We start from the raw sequence: 23155 nt of genomic DNA, 5'->3' as shown, positions 1-23155 counted from the left end.
CATTTAAAAAAAAAAAAGAACTGTACCAACTGTACCTATATTCACCACCTCCTAAAGGGGGCGCTAGGGCTGAGTATATCCACTGCATTTCATGGGCCTAATATTCCATTTAAACTTGGGATCTTTACAAACTGTTTAAGCACACTCAAAATGGGGGGCGGGGCATGTCTGGGACCAGCTGCTCGCCCTCCAGCAGCTGTCACCACATGGACCTTTCACTTCATATATACAGAGATGTGTATATTTCTGTACTGTCTGAAATATGATAATGAACTATATTTTTACAATCTTAAAAAACATAAGAACTACGTTTTTTAAAAGAAAAAAAGGAGGTAAAATAGAAAGGTACCCACGAAATAGCAAACAATCCCATCAGGTTATCAAATGTTATTTAAAAAAAATAATATACAGTTGACCCTTGAACCCGTATAGGGGTTAGGGGTGCTGACCCCCTGGGGCAGTTGAAAATCCACACATAACTTTTGACCCCTCAAAAGCTTTACTAATAGCCTAGTTGACCGGAAGCCTTACTGATAATATAAACAGTCAAGTAACACGTATTTTCATATGATATATGGTACTATACACTATATTCTTAAATAAACTACAAAAAAGAAAATATTATTAAGAAAATCAAAAGGCAGAGGAAATACATTTGCAATACTGTACTGTATTTATTTTTAGAAAAAAGTAAGAAAGTGGACTAGCGCGGTTCAAACCTATGCTACTCAAGGGTTGAATGTATATTAAAAGCCAAATTAAAGGATTACTAGACGAATAGGATTTTAAAAAAATATTCCTGGAAGGTCCAGAGATGACCTAAGTTTTAAAAACAGAATACCCAAACTGCACCCCCAAAATAAAACATTCCAAGTAGGGATAAATTGGCAGCAAAGTGGTTAGGTCTGAGTTTCAAGCAAACTGACCACAAAGGGATTTGAACACCCAGAGAAACTAGTTTTAAGGGGACCGGCAGGACCATTCTTACTTCCTTGAAGACCCTGCCCCCCAAGCAACAGAAATGGGGCACCCAGAGCAGCATCCCCCGCCCGCCTCTCCCAGGGCCCCGCAGAAGGTACAGCTAGTGAGACTCATCGGGCATGGGGATCTGGGGGACGAAGGTGACAGAAGGTGGTGGCTGGTGACTGGGGACTGTGGAAGCACCCCAACCCTGACGCCCCATCTCCAGGCAGTGGTGGAGGGGAAGGAATTGCTTAACAACAGGGGTAGTCAAATCTGCAGCCCCGAGTGGCCCCTGGCCAGGCTGCTGAAACGGACGGTTGGCATTGGGCACACGAGTGGAGGGGAAGGAGGATAGAGACAGGGACAGAGAGAAAGAGAGACAGCTAGAGACCGTGAGAGAGTCTGAGATACAGCTGGTGAGACAGACAGACAGGAAGAGGAGGAGGAGGAGGAGGAGGAGGAGGAGGAGGAGGAGGAGACGGGGAGAGAGATACTTACTTCACGGTTTATCCGAATCTTAATGATTCCAGTGAGGGAACAGTACAAAGCAAAAGAGACAGATATTAGGCCAGAGGCAGATGGAGATGGACGGAGCACAGGAGTGGCCAGGATGGGCGATGTGAGCAGGGGAGGCAGAGCAGAGATGGGAGCCGGGCTGGGCTGGAGAGCGGGGGCCGGGCTGCGCCGGAGAGCAGGAAGTGGCCTGAGCCTCCCGGGGCCCAAGGGAAGCCACCTGGGACACTGAGAAGACCCAGAAGAGGCTCCTGTTGCCCAAGTCTAAGAGGCCAGGCCCGGCCCGGCCCGTACCCCAGGCAAGGGAGAGCATGGGAGGTGGGGGAGAAGGCAAGGAATTCTGGAAAACATGGGGCAGCATATTTTCTGGCCCCCAGGAGGTGAAGAAGAGGGAGAGGTCTCCAGAGTCCCTGACTGTCCTGCCTCCCACGTGCACACCTTCCTCCTCCTTCGCTCCTGCTGCCCCCCATTCCCGCCCTTTCCTCTCTGGCCACCCAAAGCCAGTTCAAACCCCCGCCTCCATGCAGCCAGCTGTGGCTAACTCTGGCCCTACCACTGACTCGCTGTGTGACACTGGTCATTCCTCTTTTCTGGCCTGTGCTTTCCCAGCTAATCTGAGGTTATTTCACTTGTCCGTATGTTTATAGGTCTCCCTCACTAGCACCTACACATTCCAGGAGAGCAGGGACGCTGTCTATCTTGTTCACTGCTGTATCTCTGGTGTCCAGCACAAGGCCTGGCACATAGCGGCCGCTCAAAATACATCCGATAAGTGAAGAAACGATTCTCTCCCAAACTTGGCCTGCTGTCGGGACAGGGGAGTCTGACCAGGGTCCCTGGGCCCTGTCCCACCTCACCCTCATTTACACCTGGGGAGCAGATTCATCACCCAAACCCAGGCGTCCTGGCTCCCTGCCCTGTCCCTAGCCCCTTCCTCTGGTCCAGCCAGACCCAGCTGCTACACTGGACGCTAGGACAGCCTGATGGTTAGCAGCAAAGGCTTTGGAGACACAGGCTGAGATGTGAGTCCCTGTTTGCCCACTCCCTCGCTATGCGACCTTGGACAAGCAGCTCCACCTCTCTGAGCCTGTCTCCTCACCTGTAAAGTGAGGCCATCATGCTAACTACCGCGTAGCATGATTGTAGGGTTGATAGAAAATGACATCTTCTGTATAAAGCGCTTAGCACAGTGCTTGGCACACAGTACATGCTGGATAAACATGAGTTGTTATTCTTAAAGTACCACTCTGATCACAGAACACCTTTCGCAACTCCCTGGTACCCCAGGCGAAAGGCCAGACTCCTAAACCTGCCGTCTGAGGCCTGCACAGTCCAGCCCCTGCCTCCCTGCAGCCTTACTCTGTGCCATGCGAACCCCACTTGGCCCCTCACTGAGAGGGGCTCCTTCCTCAACTCCAGGCCTAGCCGTCTGCCCACCTGCCTTCATTCTGCTTCCCTCAAGCCCCCCATCTGTCTGCCCTGGGGGAAGCTTTCCTGATGGCTTTCTTCTGCCCTCCCCTCCTCTGAGCTCCCTGGAGCTGACTGCGGGAGGTGGGGGCAAACCCCCATGTATTCCCTGCCAGGTTTCTGCCCACCCCCCCTCCCTCCCCGCCCTGGGCAGTGCGCCTGGAGTGGGCAGGGCCAGGCCAGCAGGGATGACGGCGAGGCACTCACGTCTATGTAGTTGGCGTTAATGTAGTCGGCATCCGGGCCTCCCAGCATCGGGGGCAGTTTCACTCGGTGCCGATCATCTGGAAACACAAAGCAGGTGGCCATGGGGTGGGTTGGGGAGTGCAGAGCTAGGGAAACGAAGGAAGGCTTCCTGGAGGCCTGAGGTGTGGCACAGGCAGGACAGCCAGGGGACCCAGAGGCCCGGGGCTGACCAGGAGGCTCTCGGCACCAGAGAAGGCAGGACAGGCCAGTGGTTAGAATCTGGGCTGTGGTACCAAGGAGGCCCAAGGTCATGTGCTACTCAGCAAGTATTAGCTGTGTCACCTGGAGCAGGGGGCTTACCCTCCCAAGCCTCAGTTTCCTTATCTGTAAAGTGGGGGTTATAATATGTCCCATGTCACTGGGTTACTAAGGGGAACAAGTAAAATTATGCGTGTAATAATCAGCACGTGGCTTGGCACGTAGGAGGCCCTCAATAAGCGGTTCACTCTGGCCGCTCTCGCCCTCCCTGCTCCCTCCCATCACTGCCCCAGTTCCAGGCCCTTCCCCAGGACTCACAGGCAGGCACAGGCTCTGGCCGGCTGCCCTTGACCTTGTCTTTCTTCTTTGTGGCATCCCAGCCTTCAAAGAAGCTCTGCCAGAAGGGAAAGGAAAGTGGTTGTCAATGGGGCAGAGAACCCCCCTCCCTTGTAAGACCCCATCCCCTCAACAGGATACAGGTGGGACCACAGATAAGGGCCAGAGGCAGGGTTCAACTTGGAGCCTGAGATAGTCACTGTATATCCCTTTATCGGCAAAGGACTAAGAGCAAAAGCAAGGGGAGGAAAGGGTCAGAGTTTACAGACACGTTAGAATGAGGGTCAGGTTTAGGGTAAATCCAGGTTTGAGTTGGGAAGAAGATAAAGGCGAAAGTCAAACTGAGATTAGAATAAGGTGGTGTCACAGTCTAGATGGAGGGAGGACAGGCTTCAAATTAGAGTTCAAATGGAACTTAGGATGAGTCAGGTTCAAAGTAGGACTGAGTGTTAGGTTAGAGGTCAGTGTCGGTATTGGTGGTCAGAGTCATATCGGGGAGAGGATAGAGATCATGATCAGGGTCCAGATGGAGACTATGAGAAGATTCAAGGTCAGATTTCAAGCGAGGGTTAGGACGAGTGTGAGAAACTAGGTCAGTCTGAGGTTGGGATCAAGGTAAAAAGAAAAAAATTAGGTCGAGTTAGGGACTGTCAGATGTCAGAGCAAAGGTCCATCCCAGGCTAGGCTGAGGGTTGCCCAGGGTCAGGGTCCACAGTGAGGGGGAGCCAGGCAAGGCCCTGGCGAGGGGGCCCGGCTGGCCTGGGGCCCTGCACCTCGTACTCCTGCTTGAAGCCATAGCCCTCGGCCGTCTTCATCTGGTTGATGTGCTGCAGGAGGTCGGCCACGCGCACTGCGGGGTGCAGCTGCCCCGTGTGATATGGGGAGCCCTTCCGGCCACACGGACGCCGCGGTGAGCCCCCCAGGAGGCTGCTGGCCTCAGTGACCCCGCCACTGCGCTGGTCTCCTGCAGTCAGAGAAAGGACAGGGGGTTCCTGACGCGCACAGCCCCCAGGCTGGGGAGTTCCAGACAGACCCGGAGATGGGGGAGGGGCGGGGGAGCATGGCCAACATGGAGGCTGTTCCCTGGGGCCGAGCAGCCTGGCTGGGCCCACGCGGCGCACCCCTGGGCAAGTCCCTTCCCTCCTGCCTCGGTTTTTCCGGCTGTAAAATGAGCGGGTTGGGTCACGTGACCTCGGAGGGCCCTAGCGGCCCAGCCCCGCCTGCTGGGATCCTGGGCTCCCCTGACTCTGTCCTGTGGCTCCCCAGCCCGGACCACCCCTCTGTGACCTCACCACACTGCCTGCAGGGGGCAGCGCTCAGCAGAGCCCAGGGGAGTACCCCCCTCCCCTTCTTCCAGGGAACAATCTGGAACAATTGGCAACTCCCAGTAATTACCCCCATTCAAAGACAAGCAAATCCCCAAATTAGCTGCCGCTGCCACCCCCTCCATAGATTAATGCGAGGCACCTGAATAGAAGCATTTCTCCTGTGCAAGCATTTCCATTGTCAGCCCGTGCAGCGGCCTCAGCCAATCCGGGAACAGGTCGAGGGGTTCACAGCGACACACACACACACACACACACACCCAGGGAAAACTATCCCCTCCCCCCAGGCCCACCGACTCCCTGCTCTCCCAGTCAGCCTCCCCAAGGACATCCCACCATGGTCCCCCAGATCAGGTTGTGGCACTGAGAAAAGTGCCCCACTCTGGACACTCCCTCTCACACACTCACCACTCATTTCCCTCCACTTGTCCTGGGTACCATGCAGGGGCTTAGTCAAGGCCAGCCCTCCGTGTTGCTCATGGCTGTTCTCTGCCCAGGTCTGAGCTAGACGGGGCAGGTGAGGAACTCCCAGGAGGGCCTAGATGCCAGCACCCTCCCTTGTCACCACCTCCAACACCCTTCCCCCTCCTGTTCCTGCCTGGTGAACTCACATCCATCCTTCAGATCTTAGCCAACAAGAGCCTTCCTAGGGAACCTTCAGTGCCGGGCCTCTGCTTCCTACTCATGATTGACAGAACGAAGGCATGACACCAGGACAGACTCCTGTGCTGCTCACCTCCCCCAAACGCCAAGTCCCTTCTCTTCGAATCAGGGGGACTGCCCTGCCCTGCCCTGCTTGGGTCCCTCAGTCCTGTGCCTCCGTTTGAAAACTGCCTCCAGGCAGACAGGCAATGTGATGGCATGGCCCACCTCATTTATTTCTCTTCTCTTAGGAATCAGTCCTGAGCTGCCTGCCGCCCAATGTCTAAAAACAATCACTTCACATTTTATCCAGATTTTCTAGTTACTTACAGCGGGAGGGCAAGTCATGTGCCAGTGACACCACTGTGGTCAGATACCCCAAGCCCTTAATTCTTCAGATGGAGAAACTGAGGTCCAAAGAAGAGAGACTTGCCTAACACAGTGCTTGCTAAAGTGCATTCCAGAAAATACTGACCATGGTAGATGACTAAGTGTTACTCCATTAAAAAGAAGCAGACAAGGGGGTGGGGCTGCCTGGGTGGCTCAGTCGGTAAAGGGTCCAACTCTTGATTTCAACTCAGGTCATAATCTCATGGGTTCATGGGACCCAGCCCCACATTGGGCTCTGCGCTGACAGTGTGGAGCCTGCTTGGGATTCTCTCTCTCCCTCTCTCTCTCTCTCTGCTCCTCCCCCACTCACATGTACACGTGCACACGTTCTCTCTCAAAATAAATAAATAAACATTTCAAAAGAAGAATAAGAAGAGAAGGAAGGTGACGAGGGGTTCTCTGTTTTAAAAGACTCCATGAGGGGTGCCTGGATGGCTCAGTGGGTTAAGCCTCTGACTTTGGCTCAGGTCATGATCTCGCAGCTCGTGGGTTCAAGCACCACGTCGGGCTCTGTGCTGATGGCTCAGAGCATGGAGCCTGCTTCGGATCCCGTGTCTCCCTCTCTATCTGTCCTCCCTCTGCTTGTGCTCTGTCTCTCTCTGTCTCTCTCTCTCAAAAAATAAATGAACATTAAAAAAAAATTAAAGGAATCTATGAAATTCCAGTTGAAACAAAAGTAAATATGTCTTTTTCTCTGTAAGACCTCTCAGGGCCTCTACATATTAGTGTGCATTTTAAATCTCCAAGAGATGGGGTGCCTGGGTGGCTCAGTCCATTGAGCGTCCGACTTTGGCTCAGGTCATGATCTCACGGACCGTGAGTTCAAGCCCCTCATCGGGCTCTGCGCTGACAGCTCAGAGCCTGGAGCCTGCTTCCGATTCTATGTCTCCCTCTCTCTCTGCCCCTCCCCCGCTCACGCTCGGTCTCTCTCTCTCTCTCTGTCAAAAATACATAAATGTTAAAAAAAAAAATCTCCAAGAGATGAGTAGAAATAGCAATGTTTCACCACAGAGAGCTTTTTGTTTGTTTGTTTCATGAAACATCCTCAGGGGATACAGTGTAACGTGGTGATTAAGAGACAGGCTCTGGAGCCAAATAGGCCTGAGATCAAATCCCATCTCCACACGTCACCTTGGCGATGGTACTTCCTCTCCCTCAATTTCCCTCGTCACATGTCAAATGAAGACAAAAACCGTTACTCTCCAATACGATTAGAGAAATATTAAGCAAGATAATGCATATAAAGCATCCAGTCCGGTGCCTGGCACAGAGTGAGCACCTGTAGTTGGGGCTGTTGACATAATTAGTCCCAGAAAGCCAGGGCAGCTGGCTGGCCAAGCGGGGACCTTCCTTCCTTGGTCCTTCTCCACTGTAGGACCCCAGCCGGCTGCTTCACGGCCAGCCTGCCACCACTGACTCAGCGTGAGAGGTCCCCATGGTAAAGTTCGCAGACTAAGCAGGCATCAAAATCATCGCGGCTTTCTGTTCCACACCACAAAACTCTGGCCTCCTCTGTTTGGAAAGCCAAGGAGGTGGAGGCTGGACCAGGGCGGGGCGTGGAGAGAGACAAAAGGAGTTGACGCATGACCCCTGCCTGTGTCACGCCTTCTCCCTGCCCTACGCTGTGCCCCGGGGCCCACTCCCCCTCTCACCGTCAGCCACGTCTCATCCAGCCCCAGCCCAAACTCTGACCACCGCTGCCCGAAGGTACATCTTTTCAAAACTCTGGAGGCACTAATCGTTCCCACTGTGTCCACATGGCAATGAGCCTGCGCCCGACTTCCCTAGGCCACGTCTCCCCAGCTGTCAGCGAGCTGGTGGGAGGGCAGAGCCCACGCACCTTGCCTCTCTGGATCTCTCAACAAGATTCAGCAGCAAGGCATGTGCCCACACCGCCCCCACCTCCCACTCTCCACGCTGCCCACTTGAGTTTCCCCACCCATTCACACCTCTCCATGGTTTCCTCACATGCTCACCTCCACGCATCTGCACATGCTGTTCCCTCACCCTATGCCCTTCCTTTCCTATCTCTGCTGTCCAAATCCTGCCTGTGCCTCGGGGCCTAGCACGAGATAGTAGAAACAGCTCTTTGCAACTCAGAAAGACCTGCATTTAAATCTTGGCTCTGGAGGCGCCTGGGTGGCTCAGTCGGTTGAGCATTTGACTCTTGGTTTCGGCTCAGGTCAGGATCTCGTGGTTCATGGGTTTGAGCCCCGCATCAGACTCTGCCCTGACAGTGTGAAGCCTGCTCACTCTCTCTTTGCCCCTCCCCAGCACGTGCTCTCTCTGTCTCAAAAATGAATAAACATTAAAAAATAAATAAATTTTAAAAATAATAATAATAAATAAATCCTGGCTCTGCCACTTTCTGGCTGTTTGACAAGTGAAGTCCCCTGTCTGAGCGTCTCTGTTTCCTCATTTGTAAGATGAGTCATAATAGCTACCGTGCAGGGCTGGGGTGAAAATTTAATGAGGGAGATCACAAAGAGAACTTGAAAAATAAGTGCATGTCAGTGAATTTGAAGACTTAAATGAAATGGACAAATTCCTGGACAAATAAGACTTACTACAAGTGGCTTGGAAAAAAAATAGAAAGTTTCAACAGTCCTTTGCTCCTTTAAACAGAATTAAAAGTTTAAAATTTTTCCATAAAGGGGGCACCTGGGTGGCTCAGTCAGTTAAGTGTCCAACTCTTGATTTGGGCTCAGGTCATGATCTCACAATTCATGAGATCAAGACTCACATCAGGCTCTGCACTTGGTATGGAACCTGCTTGGGATTCTCTCCCCCTCTCCCCGTCCCTCTTGCACACATGCACGGTCTCTCAATAAATAAATTAACTAAATATTTCTGTAAAGAAAACAACAGAAAAGGATTGTGTTATAGATGAATTCCACCAAGCTTTCGAGGTGTCAATTATTCCAGTCTTTCATAACAAGGAAAAAAGAGAAGAGACCTCAGTGCATTTTACAAGACAAACAGAATCTCGATACCAAAAACCAGACAAGGATAGCACAAAAAATAAAAATCATGGGCCAATCCCACTCTGGAATACAGCTTTGAAATCTTGAACAATATTATAACTATACTGAATCCAACAAGGCGTAAAAAATGCAATGCATCATGACCAAGCTGAATTTATCCCAGGCATGGAAAGTTATTTTAATTTTATAAAATCGAAAAATACCACACACCTCATTAACAAAATAAAAAAATATACATAGGACAGTAAGTGCAGAAAAAGTATTTGGTAAGTTTAATGCCCATTTAAATAAAACCTGCTAGCAAACCAGAAACTGAAGAGCATTTTGTTAATCTGACAAAACATTTCTACCAAAAACTGTAGCAAACTTCATTCTCAGTGTTTCGTGTTAGAAGCATTCCTTTTGAAATCAGGAAAACAAGGCAAGGATTCGTGCTATAACCACTTCCATTCGACACAGTACTGGAGGCCCCAGCCAGTGCCACACAGAAAGACAAGGGGAAAAAAAAAAAGGAGAAATGAAACAAGGAACAGAACTGGCAGTATTTACAGATCCTTTGAACATACTCAGAAAACCTGAAAGATTCTATAGATAAATGAGAATTAATAAATAAGGTTATCAGGGAGTATGGATATAAGATCAATATATACACATAAAAAATCAACTCCATTTCTCTATAGGAGCAACTATTAGAAATGTAATATTTTAAAAGTGTACCATTTGTGCTGAGGAAGACTGGACATCCACATGCAAAAGAATGAAGTTGGATCCCTACCTCACACCAGATACAAAAATCAACTCAAAATGAATCAAAGACCTCAATGTAAGAGGTAAAACTATAAAACTCTTAGAAGAAAACACAGGGTTGGGGTACCTGGGTGGCTCAGTCGGCTAAGCATCTGATTTCAGCTCAGGTCATGATCTCATGACTCATGAGTTCAAGCCCTGAATCAGGCTCTCTGCTGTCAGCATGGAGCCCACTGAGGTTCCTGTCTCCCTCTCTCGCTGCCCCTCCCCAGCTTGTGCTTTCTGTCTCAAAAATAAACAAAAATATTTTTTAAAAAATTTTTAAATAAAGAAGAAAGTACGGGCAAAAGCTTCATAACACTGGATTTGGCAATAATTTCTTGGCTATGACACCAAAAGCACAGGCAACAAGAAACAAAAAATAGGCAAATTGGACCTCATGAAAACTTTTAAAAATTTGTGCCTTCAAAGACACAATCCACAGAGTAAAAAGGTAACCCACAGGATAGGAGAAAATATTTGCAAACCATATATCTGATAAGGGCTTAAAATCTAACATACAGAGAGAACTCCTAAAACTCTAGGACAAAAAAAACCAAACAACCCAATTCAAAAATGGGCAAAGTTGCCTGAATAGATATTTCCCAAAGAAGATACACAAATGGCACATGCTCAACATGACACGGTGCGTCATTAGGCAACTGCAGATCAGAACTACAATGACATAAGACCTCACACCCACTAGAATGGCTGCTGGCAAGAAAAACACAGAAAATAACAAGTGTTACAAGGATGTGGAGAAACCGGAGCCCTTGTACACTACGGATGCCGTGGAATATTACTCAACCCTAAAAAGGGGGAAATTCTGAAAGATGCTGGAAGATGAAAGAAGCTTGAAAAACAAGCTAAGTGACACGGACCAGGCATAAAAAGACAGATGCCCTGTGACTCCACATCTATGAGATAACTAGAGCAAATTCACAGAAACACCAAATAGAATGGGGGTTGCCAGGGACTGGGAAGAGGCAGGAATGGGGAGTTAATGCTTCATGGGAACAGAGTTTCAGTTTTATGAGACGAACAGAGCTGTAGTGTTGGGTGATCGTGATGGTTCCCAACATTATGAATGTATTTAATATCACCAAACTGCACACTGGAGAATGGTCAAGGTGGCGAATTCTATGTTATGTGGATTTTGCCACACACACCCACACAATGCACCATTTGCAATGGAAATCAAAAATATAAGGGATCAGGGGTGCCTGGGTGGCTCAGTCGGCCGAGCGTCCAACCTCGGCTCAGGTCATGATCTCGTGGCTCCTGAGTTTGACCCCAACATCGGGCTTGCTGTTGTCAGTGAGGAGCCCACTGCAGATCCTCTGTCCCCCCATATCTCTGGCCCTCCCTGGCTTGCACTCTCTCAAAAAAAAAAAAAAAAAAAAAAAAAAAAAAAAAAAAAACACCTAAAACTAAATAAATAAAATGTAGCCCTTAAAAAAACAAAAAGAAAATCCTTAATTCATATCACACACAAAAATTAATCACAGAGGGGTAAAGATTTAAATGTTCAGCACAAAATATAAAAAGGGGCTTAGAAAAAAATATTTTATGACCCTGCGAGGGAGGAACTCTTGAAGAAAACACAAAAAGTCGAAATCAGAAAGGGAAAGATTGATGAACTTGACTAAGTTAAAATAAAAACTTGTTCCTCCACAGACACTATAAATAACCTGAGAAGATGAGCCGCAAATTGGGAGAAGGTATTTGCAATTCATAAGGGAAAAGTGATTATCATCCTAAATATGTAAAGAACTCCTAAAAACCACTAAGAAAGCAACAGAAAACCTAATAGAAAATTAGGTAAAAGGCATGAACAGGCATTTCATAGAAGAAGAAAGCTGAATGGCCAGTAATGATTTGAAAATATGCTCAACCTCATTAGTAATCAGAGAAATGCAAATTGAGACTATAGAGAATTCCCGTTTTATACAAACCAGTTTGGCAAAAGTGAAGAAGCCTGGCAAACTCTGAGCTTGCCGGAGAGCAGCAGAATTTCTCACTCGCTGCTGCCGGGCGTGAGCACGGGCAAAGCCACTCCGGGACACAAGGCGGCAGTGCCTTCTAAAGAGCAGCAAAGCACACGCTCTGTGAGCCGGCTGCTCCGCTTCTCGAATCTCCTGCGCAGGTGCATCTGGAGACCCATTTAAGCACATTCAGAGCAGCCTCGTTTGTAATAACAAGAAAACGGGAAGCAAATCAGATGTGGCTGCATGGCAGAATGGAGAAATGAATTGCGATACGTTCGTACAATGGAAAACTATACATCAGAGAAAATAAAAGAAATGACAGCAAAATATCCACCTGGGTAGACATTAGAAACACAATGTTGAGTCGAAATACAGTGTGATTGCATTTTTTATAAAGCTCAGAAACAAGCAAAGTTACACAATGCACTGTTTTGGGGATGCGTGTCCACGTGGAAAAACTGCTCCCCAAAAGGTAAGGAAATTATAAACACAAATTTCAGGGGGATGTTTATGTCTAAGAGGGATGTAGGGCATATACTCAGGGAGGGACACCCAGACGATGTTCTTTTTTTATTATTATTATTTGCTTTAACGTTTACTTATTTTTGCAAGAGAGACAGAGTGCAAGCCAGGGAGGGGCAGAGGGAGAGGGAGACATGGAATCTGAAGCAGGCTCCAGGCTCTGAGCTGGCAGCCCAGAGCCCGATGCAGGGCTCGAACCCACGAACCGTGAGATTATGACCGGAGCCAAAGTCGGATGCTTCACAGACAGAGCCCCCCGGGCGCCCCCCAGATGATGTTCTAATACACCAGTGTGGTTCACCAGTGTTTGTGGTATATATCACTGCATGACTTTCACAAACATGACTTATTTTCATTGGTACAAATCAACACTAACTAGAAGAAACAGACGTGTGAGGAGATGATTTAGGACAAGCTCCTAGCACGTGTGGCTAATTCACCCTATCCTTCCTGCAAGCCAGGCACGGCACTAAATGATGTACACATAATAGCTAACTTAGTCTTCCAGCAGAACTACCGGCAGAGATGATCTTTAACTCCACTCTGTACATGAGGAAGCAGACATCCAGAGAGATTAAGTGACTTTCCCCGGATCACCCAGCTAGGGGATGTGAGATGCAAATGCAGGTCTGTCGGACTCCAGAGCAATCCTTCTTAGCCACTGGTCCCCTGTCTGTCACACAGCAGGTGCTCAATGGCCGTGAGACTGCTCTGGTCCCCTCTGATCACACTGAGCCCCCAGAGAACTTCCCCCAATCAACATGTGACCTCGCATTCCTTCCAGATGAACCTGTGTCTAAGTCCTCCATCTTCCTAAAGCTCTCCCGGGGCAAAAGCAACACCTGTGCCTTCTCCGCTTTGCCAGCACCTGCACCGGTACCCCACAGGAGAACAAGAGATGCTTCAGTTTGGGTTCAAGGCGTTACAGAACTCATCAGAGGGGCCCAGTCCTACTAGTTCAAGTGTGGAGCCCAGAGCCACGAGGAAGGGGCGGGAGGGCCAAGCACTCACCCCGGGGGCTGTAGCCGTGGGCGTCCATGAAGGAGAGGCCCAGTCGCTCATCCTCCTGCAAGGTGCTCTGGTCCGTGAAGCTCCGGTCCACGGCACTCATCATGTGGGTCTTCTCCTGGCGGTAATTGACGGTGGCTTTGGTCATGTTCACGGGCTTTCTGCAGAGAGGGGTTGACAAGAGACAGGGGTGCTGAGCTGGGCAGAACGACACCCAGAGATGGATGGGGAGGCCCGACAGTCAGGGGGCCTTGAGGCCAGGAGTCATTCTAGAAGCATCTCTGAATACTGAGAGGGCTCCGTCTCTATCCTTTGCTCACCATACCCAGAGAGCTGCTACCTCCAAAAAAAGGGACCGAGCAGAGTCCTCGTCTTGGGGACCACTGTTGAGGACAAGGAATGAAGCAGCAGTGGCCTCGGGCTGGGACCTGGCTCCTGTCACTGGCCTCAAGGGCTCAGGAAATGGGAAGAATAGTCACCCTGGGACTATTCTGGTGTCACAGCTGTCACACCATCCAAGCTAGGAAGATGGCTTCCCCAGCTCCAACCCCAGCATGCCCCAGAGCCACCCTCGTCTCCCCATCCTCACCAAACATGCGCCCTAAGAACTTTTTTGCCTACGAAGGGGATGGTGCTCCTCCTTCACGGCAGAGTCTGGCCACTGCTCAGCCAATGCTCAGGAGTCTTCCTCTGGGCATGGGATGAACTCCAACTGGCTTCTTCCTATCCCCTACCAACCCCTGAGTGGCCCCACCATGGGCCACATTAGACTTGTAAAGACATTAGGCTGTAAAGAGATTCCTGTCACTGGCAAGCAGTCCATCCAGCCACCGGAAGCAGCAGAGGGAGAAGGCAAGAGGCCCCAGTCCCCCCCGAGAGGCCTTGTGAAGAGGGCCCTAGACAAAGGACCTGCCCAGGCCTCTAGCCCAGCCTTACAGATGAGGATGGCAGTCTGTGACTCTAGAGGACTTGGAGGAAAGTGGGAAGAAGAACAGGGGCCACAGACCCATGACCGAGGGGCTGAGCAAAAGGGAAAGAGGAAATGACTTGGGACCGGTGTTGAGACTGGAAGAGTCAGGGGCCCAATCACAGGAAGGGCTAAAGACAAGAGAGCCATTTATACTGCAGGGACCTGCAGCATGCAGGATGTGGGGTAGACCTAAGGAAGGACTTCCAGGTTAAGAGGGCTCAGGACCCCTGACCATCAGTGGAGATGAAGAGGCCAATAAAGGGATCTTCCCAAACAGGCAAATTCTGATCAGTTTGTCCTAGCTCAAGAGCTGTCTGGGGCAGGGAAGACAGGGTGATTCCTGGATGCCCCAACCACGAAGCTCTGGGCATCACCCTCACTTTGGCCCAGAGCACAGCCAAGGACCCCTCTGTGGACAGATGAAAAGCCTCTGGGACTGTGACCTTGATTGCTGGCATAAAAGAGAAGTTGAAAAAGGAGGGGGAGTGGGGGGGGGGGAGTGGGCAAGGGAATGAGAAGGAGAAGAGGGAAGAGCAGAGAGGGTAAAGGGACAATGACAAGGAGAGAGATGGAGAAGGGGACAGAGAGAGGGAGGGACAGGCAGACGCCAGCAAACCACAGGGAGGGCAGACAGAGGGCCATGGCCAGAGGACAGCCGGTCACGCTAGAAGGCAGTCTCTGTGGTGTACCACACGGCTCTGTCCCCCGCCCAGGCCTCTTGGTTCACTGGGAAGAACTACAGCCACCAACCGAGCAGATCCACAGAGGACAGAAGCCGGAGGGACACGGGACACTGCCGGCCTCCAGCTGAACTCAGGGCGAGATTCGTGCAGCAGATGGGACGTAATACGGACACTTGGAAAAGTTCTGCATTTCTGTTCGAACATTAACTGCACAAGTAGAGGGGGAGGGAGACCTGTCTTGTCAGCGATTCCTGTAAAAGCCCAGCTGGAGGTTCCCCCTGACTTGCCGGGGGAACGGGGGCTTGGTGGCTGGAAAAGCTGGTGTGACACTGGAGGACGTCCATGCAGGTGGAGGGTTCAGGGAGGAGGAGGGGAGAGCCCACCATCCTCTGGGCTGTCCTGGGGCCTCCTGAGCCTGCTCTGTAAGGAGGGAGAACAAGCACAGGTGCAGGGAATGTTCCGGAAGGCTGGCAGAGTAGGAGAAGACAGGCAGAAAACAGTAGCATCAGGAGGCCGATAGGGCCTGGGTGGTAACCCCAGCTCTGGCTCTTCCTGGGACCTCTGACAAGTCCCTTGACCTCTCTGAGCCTCGGTCCCCGCATCAGTAACATGGGAGTGATCACGGTGCTGCTTCTCTCGGTGGCTGTGAGGATCCTGTGTACAGACAGAGCCCAGAGGAAGCGCCCAGAAACGGTGGGTCTGAAGAGCCTGGGGCTACCTGGCTGGAGAACGAGCTTGTGGTGACCCGACAGCTGGGTGCACTGTGGGGGACAGCTGCCAGGGTGGGCACACACACGTGCACGGCTGTGGACCTGTGTGAGGATCTGCATGAGGACCTCCACACAAGAAGGAGGAGGAGGGAGGAGGAGGGAGGAGGAGGGGGGAGGAGGGGGGAGGAGGGGGGAGGAGGGGGAGGACGGAGGAGGAGGGGGAGGAGGAGGAGGGAGGAGGAGGAGGGGGAAGGGGGAGGAAGAGGGGGGAGGAGGAGGGAGAAGGGGAGAGGGGAGAAGGGGAGGAGGGGGAGCAGTGGGAGGAGGGGGAGGAGAAAGGGGGAGGAGAAAGGGGAGGAGGGGGAGAAGGGGGAGGAGAAGGAGGAGGAGGAAGAAGGGGAGGAGAGGGAAGAATGGGAGAAGGGGGAGGAGGAGGAGGGGGAGGAGGAGGAGGGGGAGGAGGAGGAGGGGGAGGAGGAGGAGGGGGAGGAGGAGGAGGGGGAGGAGGATGGGGAGGAGGAGGGGGAGGAGGAGGAGGAGGGGGAAGGGGAGGGGGAGGAGGAGGGGGGAGGGGAGGAGGGGAGTGGGGAAGGGGGAGGAGGGGGAGGGGGAAGTGGAGGGGAAGGAGGGGGAAGGGGAGGGGGAGGGGAAGGGGGGGAGGGGGAGGAGGGGGAGGGGGAGGGGGAGGAGGGGGAGGGGGAGGAGGGGGAGGGGGAGGAGGGGGAGGGGGAGGAGGGGGAGGGGGAGGAGGGGGAGGGGGAGGGGAGGGGAGGGGGAGGGGAGGGGGGGAGGGGGAGGGGGAGGGGGGGGAGGGGGGAGGGGGGAGGGGGGAGGAGGGGGAGGAGGAGGGGGAGGAGGAGGGGGAGGAGGAGGGGGAGGAGGGGGAGGAGGAGGAGGGGGAGGAGGAGGGGGAGGAGGGGGAGGAGGAGGAGGGGAAGGAGGGGGAGGAGGAGGAGGAGGACGAGAGGGAGGAGGGGGTGGAGGAGGAGGGGGTGGTGGAGGAGGAGGGACAAGGAGGGGGAAGAGGAGGGACGAGGAGGGGGAGGAGGAGGGACGAGGAGGGGGAGGAGGAGGGACGAGGAGGGGGAGGAGGAGGGACGAGGAGGGGGAGGAGGAGGAGGAAGACACGGGGCCCAGGGGGCGGGGCGGAGCTACTTACGGGTAGTAGGAGTAGGCATAGTGGTCCCTCCTGGCAGCGTGCAAAGAGAACAGCACAGTTGGGCCCGTGGTCCTGCCACAAGGTGGGCGGCACCCGGCCAGCAGGGAGGGGCCTGGTGCTTTCTGTGCCGAGGGGGGCGCTGGCCAGGGACCGGGCAGGTCAGAAGGACCTCCCTTGTCCCAAGGCCTGGCTGGGCTCGGTCGCTGAAAACCGAGACCCCAGACCCTTCCAGAACCTTCCCCGAGCCTGCTGCTGGAGTGAGGGGGAGGTGGGGAAAGGGCCTCAGGAAGCAGAGCTGTCACACACAAACACACAGACACAGAGAGAAATACACGCACGTGCACGCTCGCACGTAAACAGACGCGCTCACGTGGATACACACGTGTTCACGCATACACACAGACACAAGCACTGACACACTCGTGCACTCACACAGACACACAGGTAGACATACTGGTGCACACGTACTCACGCACCACGACACGCACTCACAGGACACACAGACACAGTCACACACACACTCACGCACAGATGCGTTCCCTCTGACGCACAGACACGCCCTCACATGCTCACAGGTGATTGGCTCTCCCCTGCAGCCCCACCCCTCGGTCCCAGTGCCTCTCACACCTGCAGGCCCCTCTGCCTACACCTGTGCCTGGGAGGGAGCGGTGGCTGGGGGAGGGGGAGGCGTGGAGGGCTCCAGCCGGACTCCGGGGCAAAGGGGAGGCCGGCCCTCCCTCACCCAGACTGCCCCTGAGCGTGGGGTCCATCGAAGGAGCCAGGCCACCCCCTCTGGGCACCCGAAGCATCGCTTGGGTCTGTCCCACTTCGCGGGCGGGGAAGACAAGTCCCAGAGGGTCACGGTCCACCCCTGCCCAGAGAGGGGGTCACGGGCAGAGTGCAGATGCCGGTCCCGGGACCCTGACCCCCAGAGCCAGCTCCCTCCTGAGGCCTCATCCAGGCACATCCGGGGGTTTTCCATTGACCTGCCCCCACACCACCCGGCCAGCAGGGACCCCGAACGGCCTTCCACAAGGGAATCCTGCAGACTGGGGGGAAGGGAAGGAGAATAGTGTGGAAGGCTGAGGCCCAGCGAGGGCAAGAGAGTGGCTGGAGGTCACACAGCACGTCTCCTGTCATCCATCCTGGGAGCTAGGGGAGGGTCCAGGCCCCGTGGCAGGTCACAGGGGCCCCAAAAAGGGTGGGGAATGGGTGAAGAAAGGGCGTTCCTCTGTCCTCAGCTGAAATGTCAATGACTTTTCAAGGGCCTTCCCCAAAGACCCCCATAATCACCAACTCTATTATGTCACCTTTACCCTCTCTCCATCCCCCACCCGGGCACACTGTTCTTTTCACAATTGACATTTGTGCTTTTTCTAGTTTAACGCCAGATTCCACACTCGCTGCAAAGGACAGGAGGCCAGCCTCCTTATCTCTTTTGCCCACTGCTGGGTCCCAGGACCCAGGACAGTGCCCAGGATATTACAACCCTCCAATAAATGTTTCATTGAATCGGGTAATCAATAAAGAGAGAAATTAAATAAAACAACTCCATCTCTATGAGCATCCATATCCTCCTCGAAACGAGTGAGGTTAATAATGACCACCCCCCCACACACCCAGGGGCCACTGTCAGCCTCACCCTTCCCTGCCTCACTCCACCTGCTGACTTGGGAGCTAGGGGTTCAAGAGGACCCCATTCCACTGGACCAGACCCTGGGGATGCACAGCCAACAAAACAAATTTCTCTGCCCTCATGGGGCTCTCAGCCCAGCAGGGAAGAAAAATAAACAAGGCACTACAAGTAAGGAAAAGTGCAGGGAGAAGAAAGTACTGCAAAGGAGAAGGATGGGATTCTGGAAACAGAAGAAGGCATGTGACTCCGCCTGGTGAGTTCCCCAATCGCGGATGCATCCAGGCTCACTATCCACCGAGGCAGGGCAGGATGGGGAACCCGACCTCCCCCTCGCTGCCCCCAGCCCCCACTGTCTCCCAGAACCACCCCTGCTCCAGGCCGCCTCCTTCCTCCCATGACGATGAGCAGGGGGGGTTGTCAGCCCTCCCTCAGCAACCTCCTACCCAGTCCATTACATTTAATGTGAACAACTCCATCCCTGCCGGACCTGCTCTGGCCCCTGACACCCCGCAAGGCAGACTGGGGGAGCCCTGAGGAGCAAAGTGCACCCTGAAGGCAAGGGTAGGATTTGGGAGGATGCAGTGAGGTGCTATAGAAGCGGGCCAAATGGAAGGAAGGAAGGAAGGAAGGGAATCTGGGGGGATCCTAGGGGGTTCTGGGGTAGCCTGGAAAGGTTTATGGAATAGCAGGTGTATGAAGTGCGGGGTTTCCCAGTGAGGCCCCAGCAGCGTCTCTGACCGACCCTCTCCTGGGTGACACCCCGCTCTCCTTGAGCGTAGATTTCTAAGGCCTCAAATACTATCTGCAAGCCCCCCAAATCTGATCACTCCCTTACAGCCCTCTCCAGGGCTCCAGACCCAGAACTGACTTCCAGGTCCCCCACAGGGGAGGACAGGAACTTGCTAATTCTGGGCACCGACTGTGCGCAAGCCATGGTGAGGCCCTTCACATCCACGGCCATAAGGAGCACGGGCTTTGCAGTCAGGACTGGGTTCAGACCAGGCCCCGCCACTTACCAGCCGAGTGACAAGGTCAAGTTGCTCGATTACAGTTCCCTCATCTGTGAAAAAGGGCTCTGACCTGCTTCATGGGTCAGGATCCAAGAAGGAAATGTTCTCTGATGTATCCTGAGCGCCAGAACGGTGCCTGGCACACAGTAGGTGCTCAGGAGCTAACGGATGGTATATGTAAAGTCCTTGGCACACAGTAATAGTCATCGAATGATGGTTTAAAATATTTTGCCTCAAGTAGCTGTGTAGGGACTAGGGAAGGGAGGAATGAGCTTAATGCCCTAGACAGGCCAACCCCACCTAGCTGGCACACCCTACCTCCAGACTCTCTGGAACTCTCTCTCTGCTGCCGCCTGCCTCAGGCAAGGGAGCCCTGGCCAGTTCTCCTTCATCCCCCCCCAATCCTACATGGCAGCTCCCGGCAGCCCTGAGATCCAGCACGAGCCCAGCAGCAGCTGTGAGGAGCCCAGGTGGGCAGAGAGTGGAGCAGGCTCTGCCTCTGGCTCCCCGTGTGACCTTGGGCAGGTCCATGCCTCCTTGGGGCCTCAGTATCTCCATCCTTCAATTGAGGTGCTTGGACCACAGCGTCCTGGGGCTGTCTGGTGGGGAATGAAGTGGGGGGCTGGGGTGGGGGGGACCAGAGTGGTCTCTGGAGCCTCCAGCCCAGCTCCAACCAGAGGCTCAGCCTTCGTCTGCTCCACGCACTGGCTGTTTATTTGGCGTTTTGAAGACAGGTTCTGTCGCTTTAAAAAGATTTAAAAACCACTAGACTAGATGTCCTTGAACTACCAGGCAGCTCTCGCCTTCTGGGCTCTGAGCCTCTACAATTCTAACTTCTGAGATTCTTCGAATCCCCAATCCGGGATTTCTGAAACTCTGAATTTCTAAGTTCCGGTTTCTCAGATGTGCCAGGATCCATGGTGCCCACTGCAAAAGGCACTAGGAAAGGCATCCCTTGGAAACACGCCGGACCTTGGAGGCCTGGGGGATGGGAGGGGCAGGCTCGGGGTCCAGGAAGACTCCACAAGAATCAACAGTACCAGGGTCCGGGGCGAGCTGAGCCCAAGGGAGGGTGGGGCCCAGGAAGAACCATGGCTCAGTGTTCTTGGTTTGAAGGGGAGTGAGCACCCCCCCCCACCCGCCACCACTGCTCAGGGTCAACACCACGACCCCAAGTTGGTCTGCAGGAGGCCAGAGATTCAAAGTCGGGTGACCTCCACACCCTCCCCGCGGGAACAGCCCAGCAGGCACAGCAGGGCGGTGCCCACTTCCAGCACCGATCCTTGGCAGCTGGCGCGGAGCACCCTTCCCTAGATAGCGGCACCCGGCACCAGCCAGACCTGGGCTCCAGCCAAGCCGCTACAGGGCAGCTTCATTTGCAGAGGCTCTGGCTTCCCGTTGCCTGGCTCGGGCCCGTCCTCAGGCCTGATGCCCAGGCTGGCGGCCTTCCACGCTCACCAGGCGGCTGCCCTCCCGGGCCCCGGCCACCGCTCCTCTCTGCCCACCAGTCACCGCTCCTCACTCACCCCTTACGGATGATGATAATGATGGCCCCCAGGAGAAGGATGAGCACGGCAAGTCCCCCCGCACAGATGCCCAGGATGAGCCCCATCTCCTCCGATCTCTGGGACACCTCCAGGGGTCGCTTGCTTTCCTTGCAGGCAGCTGGGGAGAATAAAGCGGACCAAGGGTCAGAGGGGAGATAGGAACCACCTACCCACTGCCGGCTGGGGCCTGAGCCCCAAGGAATAAACGAACACATGCGCTTCGCCCTCAGCTTACGTCCAGCCTTTCAGTCAGATCTTCCCCCTCACCATCTACACCCGCTGCACCCCTGTGCACCCCATCAGGAAGAGCTCCCCTTTCCTCTCTACTTTCTCAAATCCTGCCTTCAGTGGATGGAGGATGAAGGATGCCTGGGACCACCCGCTTGCCCCCCGAGAGGCAGTGGGGGGAAAGAATTATGTACCTGGGTGTGTTCAGGGCACACACCCTTTCAGGACGAAAGCCAACCCCATTCCCTGTCTACACCGCAGGGTCCACCTCCCCTCCACCACAGCAAAGGGGGCAGACACAGAACCTTGAACCAGTGCCCAGTGCCATCATCACCCCGTGGCCCAACCATACGGCTCCCCCTCCCTGTTCCAGGCCAAAGCCACTTCTGTGACCATGATCGAGAAGAGGGAGGTTAGCCCCGCTGCCCGGTATGGGAGAAGGAACCCTTCAGGTGGGGCAAATGGGGGCCAGGAAGGGAAAAGCTTCCTGACCCCAGGTCTGACAGACCACCCTCCTCTGCTCCCATAGCCCTGGGTGATCAGGGCCCAAGCCCCCCAGAGCCCAGAGGAGAGGAACTCGGTGCTGAAGGCCAGAAGGAACCCAGGGGGCCTTACCTTTCCTGGCAATGCGGATGCAATTCAGCCGGGTCTCCTGGAGGCAAAGATGGGGGGTCTCAGCACTGCCGAAGCCTGGACCTGACCCTCCCCATAGGGATCCTTGAGCAGCTTGTCTTGGGCCTGGTCGGGGCTTGTCTGGAGGTGACTGAAACTAAAGACACCCCTCCCGGTAGCAAGGCCCAGGGTGGGGGTGGGGTACCAGGGAAGGGAGGGAATGGCGTGCAAAGAGGGCAATGGCTTAGGAAAGGGGAATGAGTTCAGGGGGAGCAGGGAAAGAAACAGCGTGGAAAGGGGGCATCCTCAGTAATGAGGGCCAGGAGCCAGTTAGGAGGGGAAGCCTGAGGAGGAGAGAGCCAGGGAGGGAGGAGGCAGGAGAAGGGCAGGGCTTCAGGGAGGAGGTGGCTGGTGGACCTCAAGGTCTGGGGAAAGCAGGACCAGGAGATGGACCCCTCCCGGGAGACAGGAGCTTGAGACAGAGACCAGAGCCTCAGGGACGGGGCAGGGATAGACTGGGGGCTTAGACATAAGAGTCTGGGGGTAAAGTCTCAGGAAGGGAATATGCTCTAAGAGAAGGAGCCTGAGGTCAGAAGGCTCAGGGGAGGGGGGCAGGGTTCCAGAGAGGGAGTGGGGCTGGGGGAGGGTCTCTGGCCTCTGTAGGGGACTGTTCCGATGGCTCCAGGGGGTCCCCAGCCCGCCCCATCACCACCCCTGCGGGTCCCTCACCCCCTTCAGGTGGCTTGTTGCCTGGAAGTAGATGAGGTAGGCCTTCCTGGGCTCCAGCGGTGGGTTCCAGAAGCCGCGATAGGTCTGGTTGTCACCCACCGTGAAGGGCATGGCTTCTGGCAGACTGCTGGCCGCCAGTTCAGCCCCGAAGTAGTGTACCAGGCCCCGGGCCAGCGCAGCGTCAAAAGTCAAGGGTACTGGGAAGCAGTCCTGGCTGCCCGGCTCCCGTCGCAGCCTCCGCGGCCGCTCCTCCTCCACAATCACCTGGTACACGCTGCACAGAGGAGGGCACAGGGCAGTGGTCCCAGGCATGGGGAGAGCCTTCCAGTGGCTGAGGACATGGGCTTTGGGGTCGGGCCCAGCCAGGGACTAATCTTGGCCCTGCCTCTTCTCACTCACTGGGCAACGCACTTAACCTCCCTGGGCCTCAGTTGCCTCCCTCTGTAAGATGAGCGTGATCACAGGGCAGTCCCATGAGCTAAATTACTTTCACTAAGGCAGAA

At 54.1% G+C, this 23155-nt stretch overlaps 1 protein-coding gene across 4 annotated transcripts in view; it reads right to left on the bottom strand.

The window, feature by feature from the left end:
* Window positions 1-23155, bottom strand: part of PTPRU (protein tyrosine phosphatase receptor type U) — an 81408-nt gene that overhangs the window by 16161 nt on the left and 42092 nt on the right. For 2 of the 4 annotated variants that reach the window (XM_042951135.1, XM_042951136.1), the window contains exons 12-19: window positions 22653-22926; window positions 21927-21963; window positions 21063-21201; window positions 16891-16920; window positions 13372-13529; window positions 4497-4687; window positions 3706-3781; window positions 3151-3227 (exon numbers count right to left, since the gene is read on the bottom strand). In XM_042951135.1, the coding sequence (XP_042807069.1) occupies window positions 3151-3227; window positions 3706-3781; window positions 4497-4687; window positions 13372-13529; window positions 16891-16920; window positions 21063-21201; window positions 21927-21963; window positions 22653-22926 (982 nt within the window). The remainder of the gene's footprint in view (window positions 1-3150; window positions 3228-3705; window positions 3782-4496; window positions 4688-13371; window positions 13530-16890; window positions 16921-21062; window positions 21202-21926; window positions 21964-22652; window positions 22927-23155) is intronic. The other 2 variants (XM_042951137.1, XM_042951138.1) reach the window with 1 other exon arrangement.

The sequence above is a fragment of the Panthera leo genome, chromosome C1, assembly GCF_018350215.1.
Source record: "Panthera leo isolate Ple1 chromosome C1, P.leo_Ple1_pat1.1, whole genome shotgun sequence".
NCBI classification, from domain to species: domain Eukaryota; kingdom Metazoa; phylum Chordata; class Mammalia; order Carnivora; family Felidae; genus Panthera; species Panthera leo.
The sequence above is the reverse complement of the archived record's forward strand: the minus strand, read 5'-3'. Positions and strand labels throughout refer to the sequence as shown.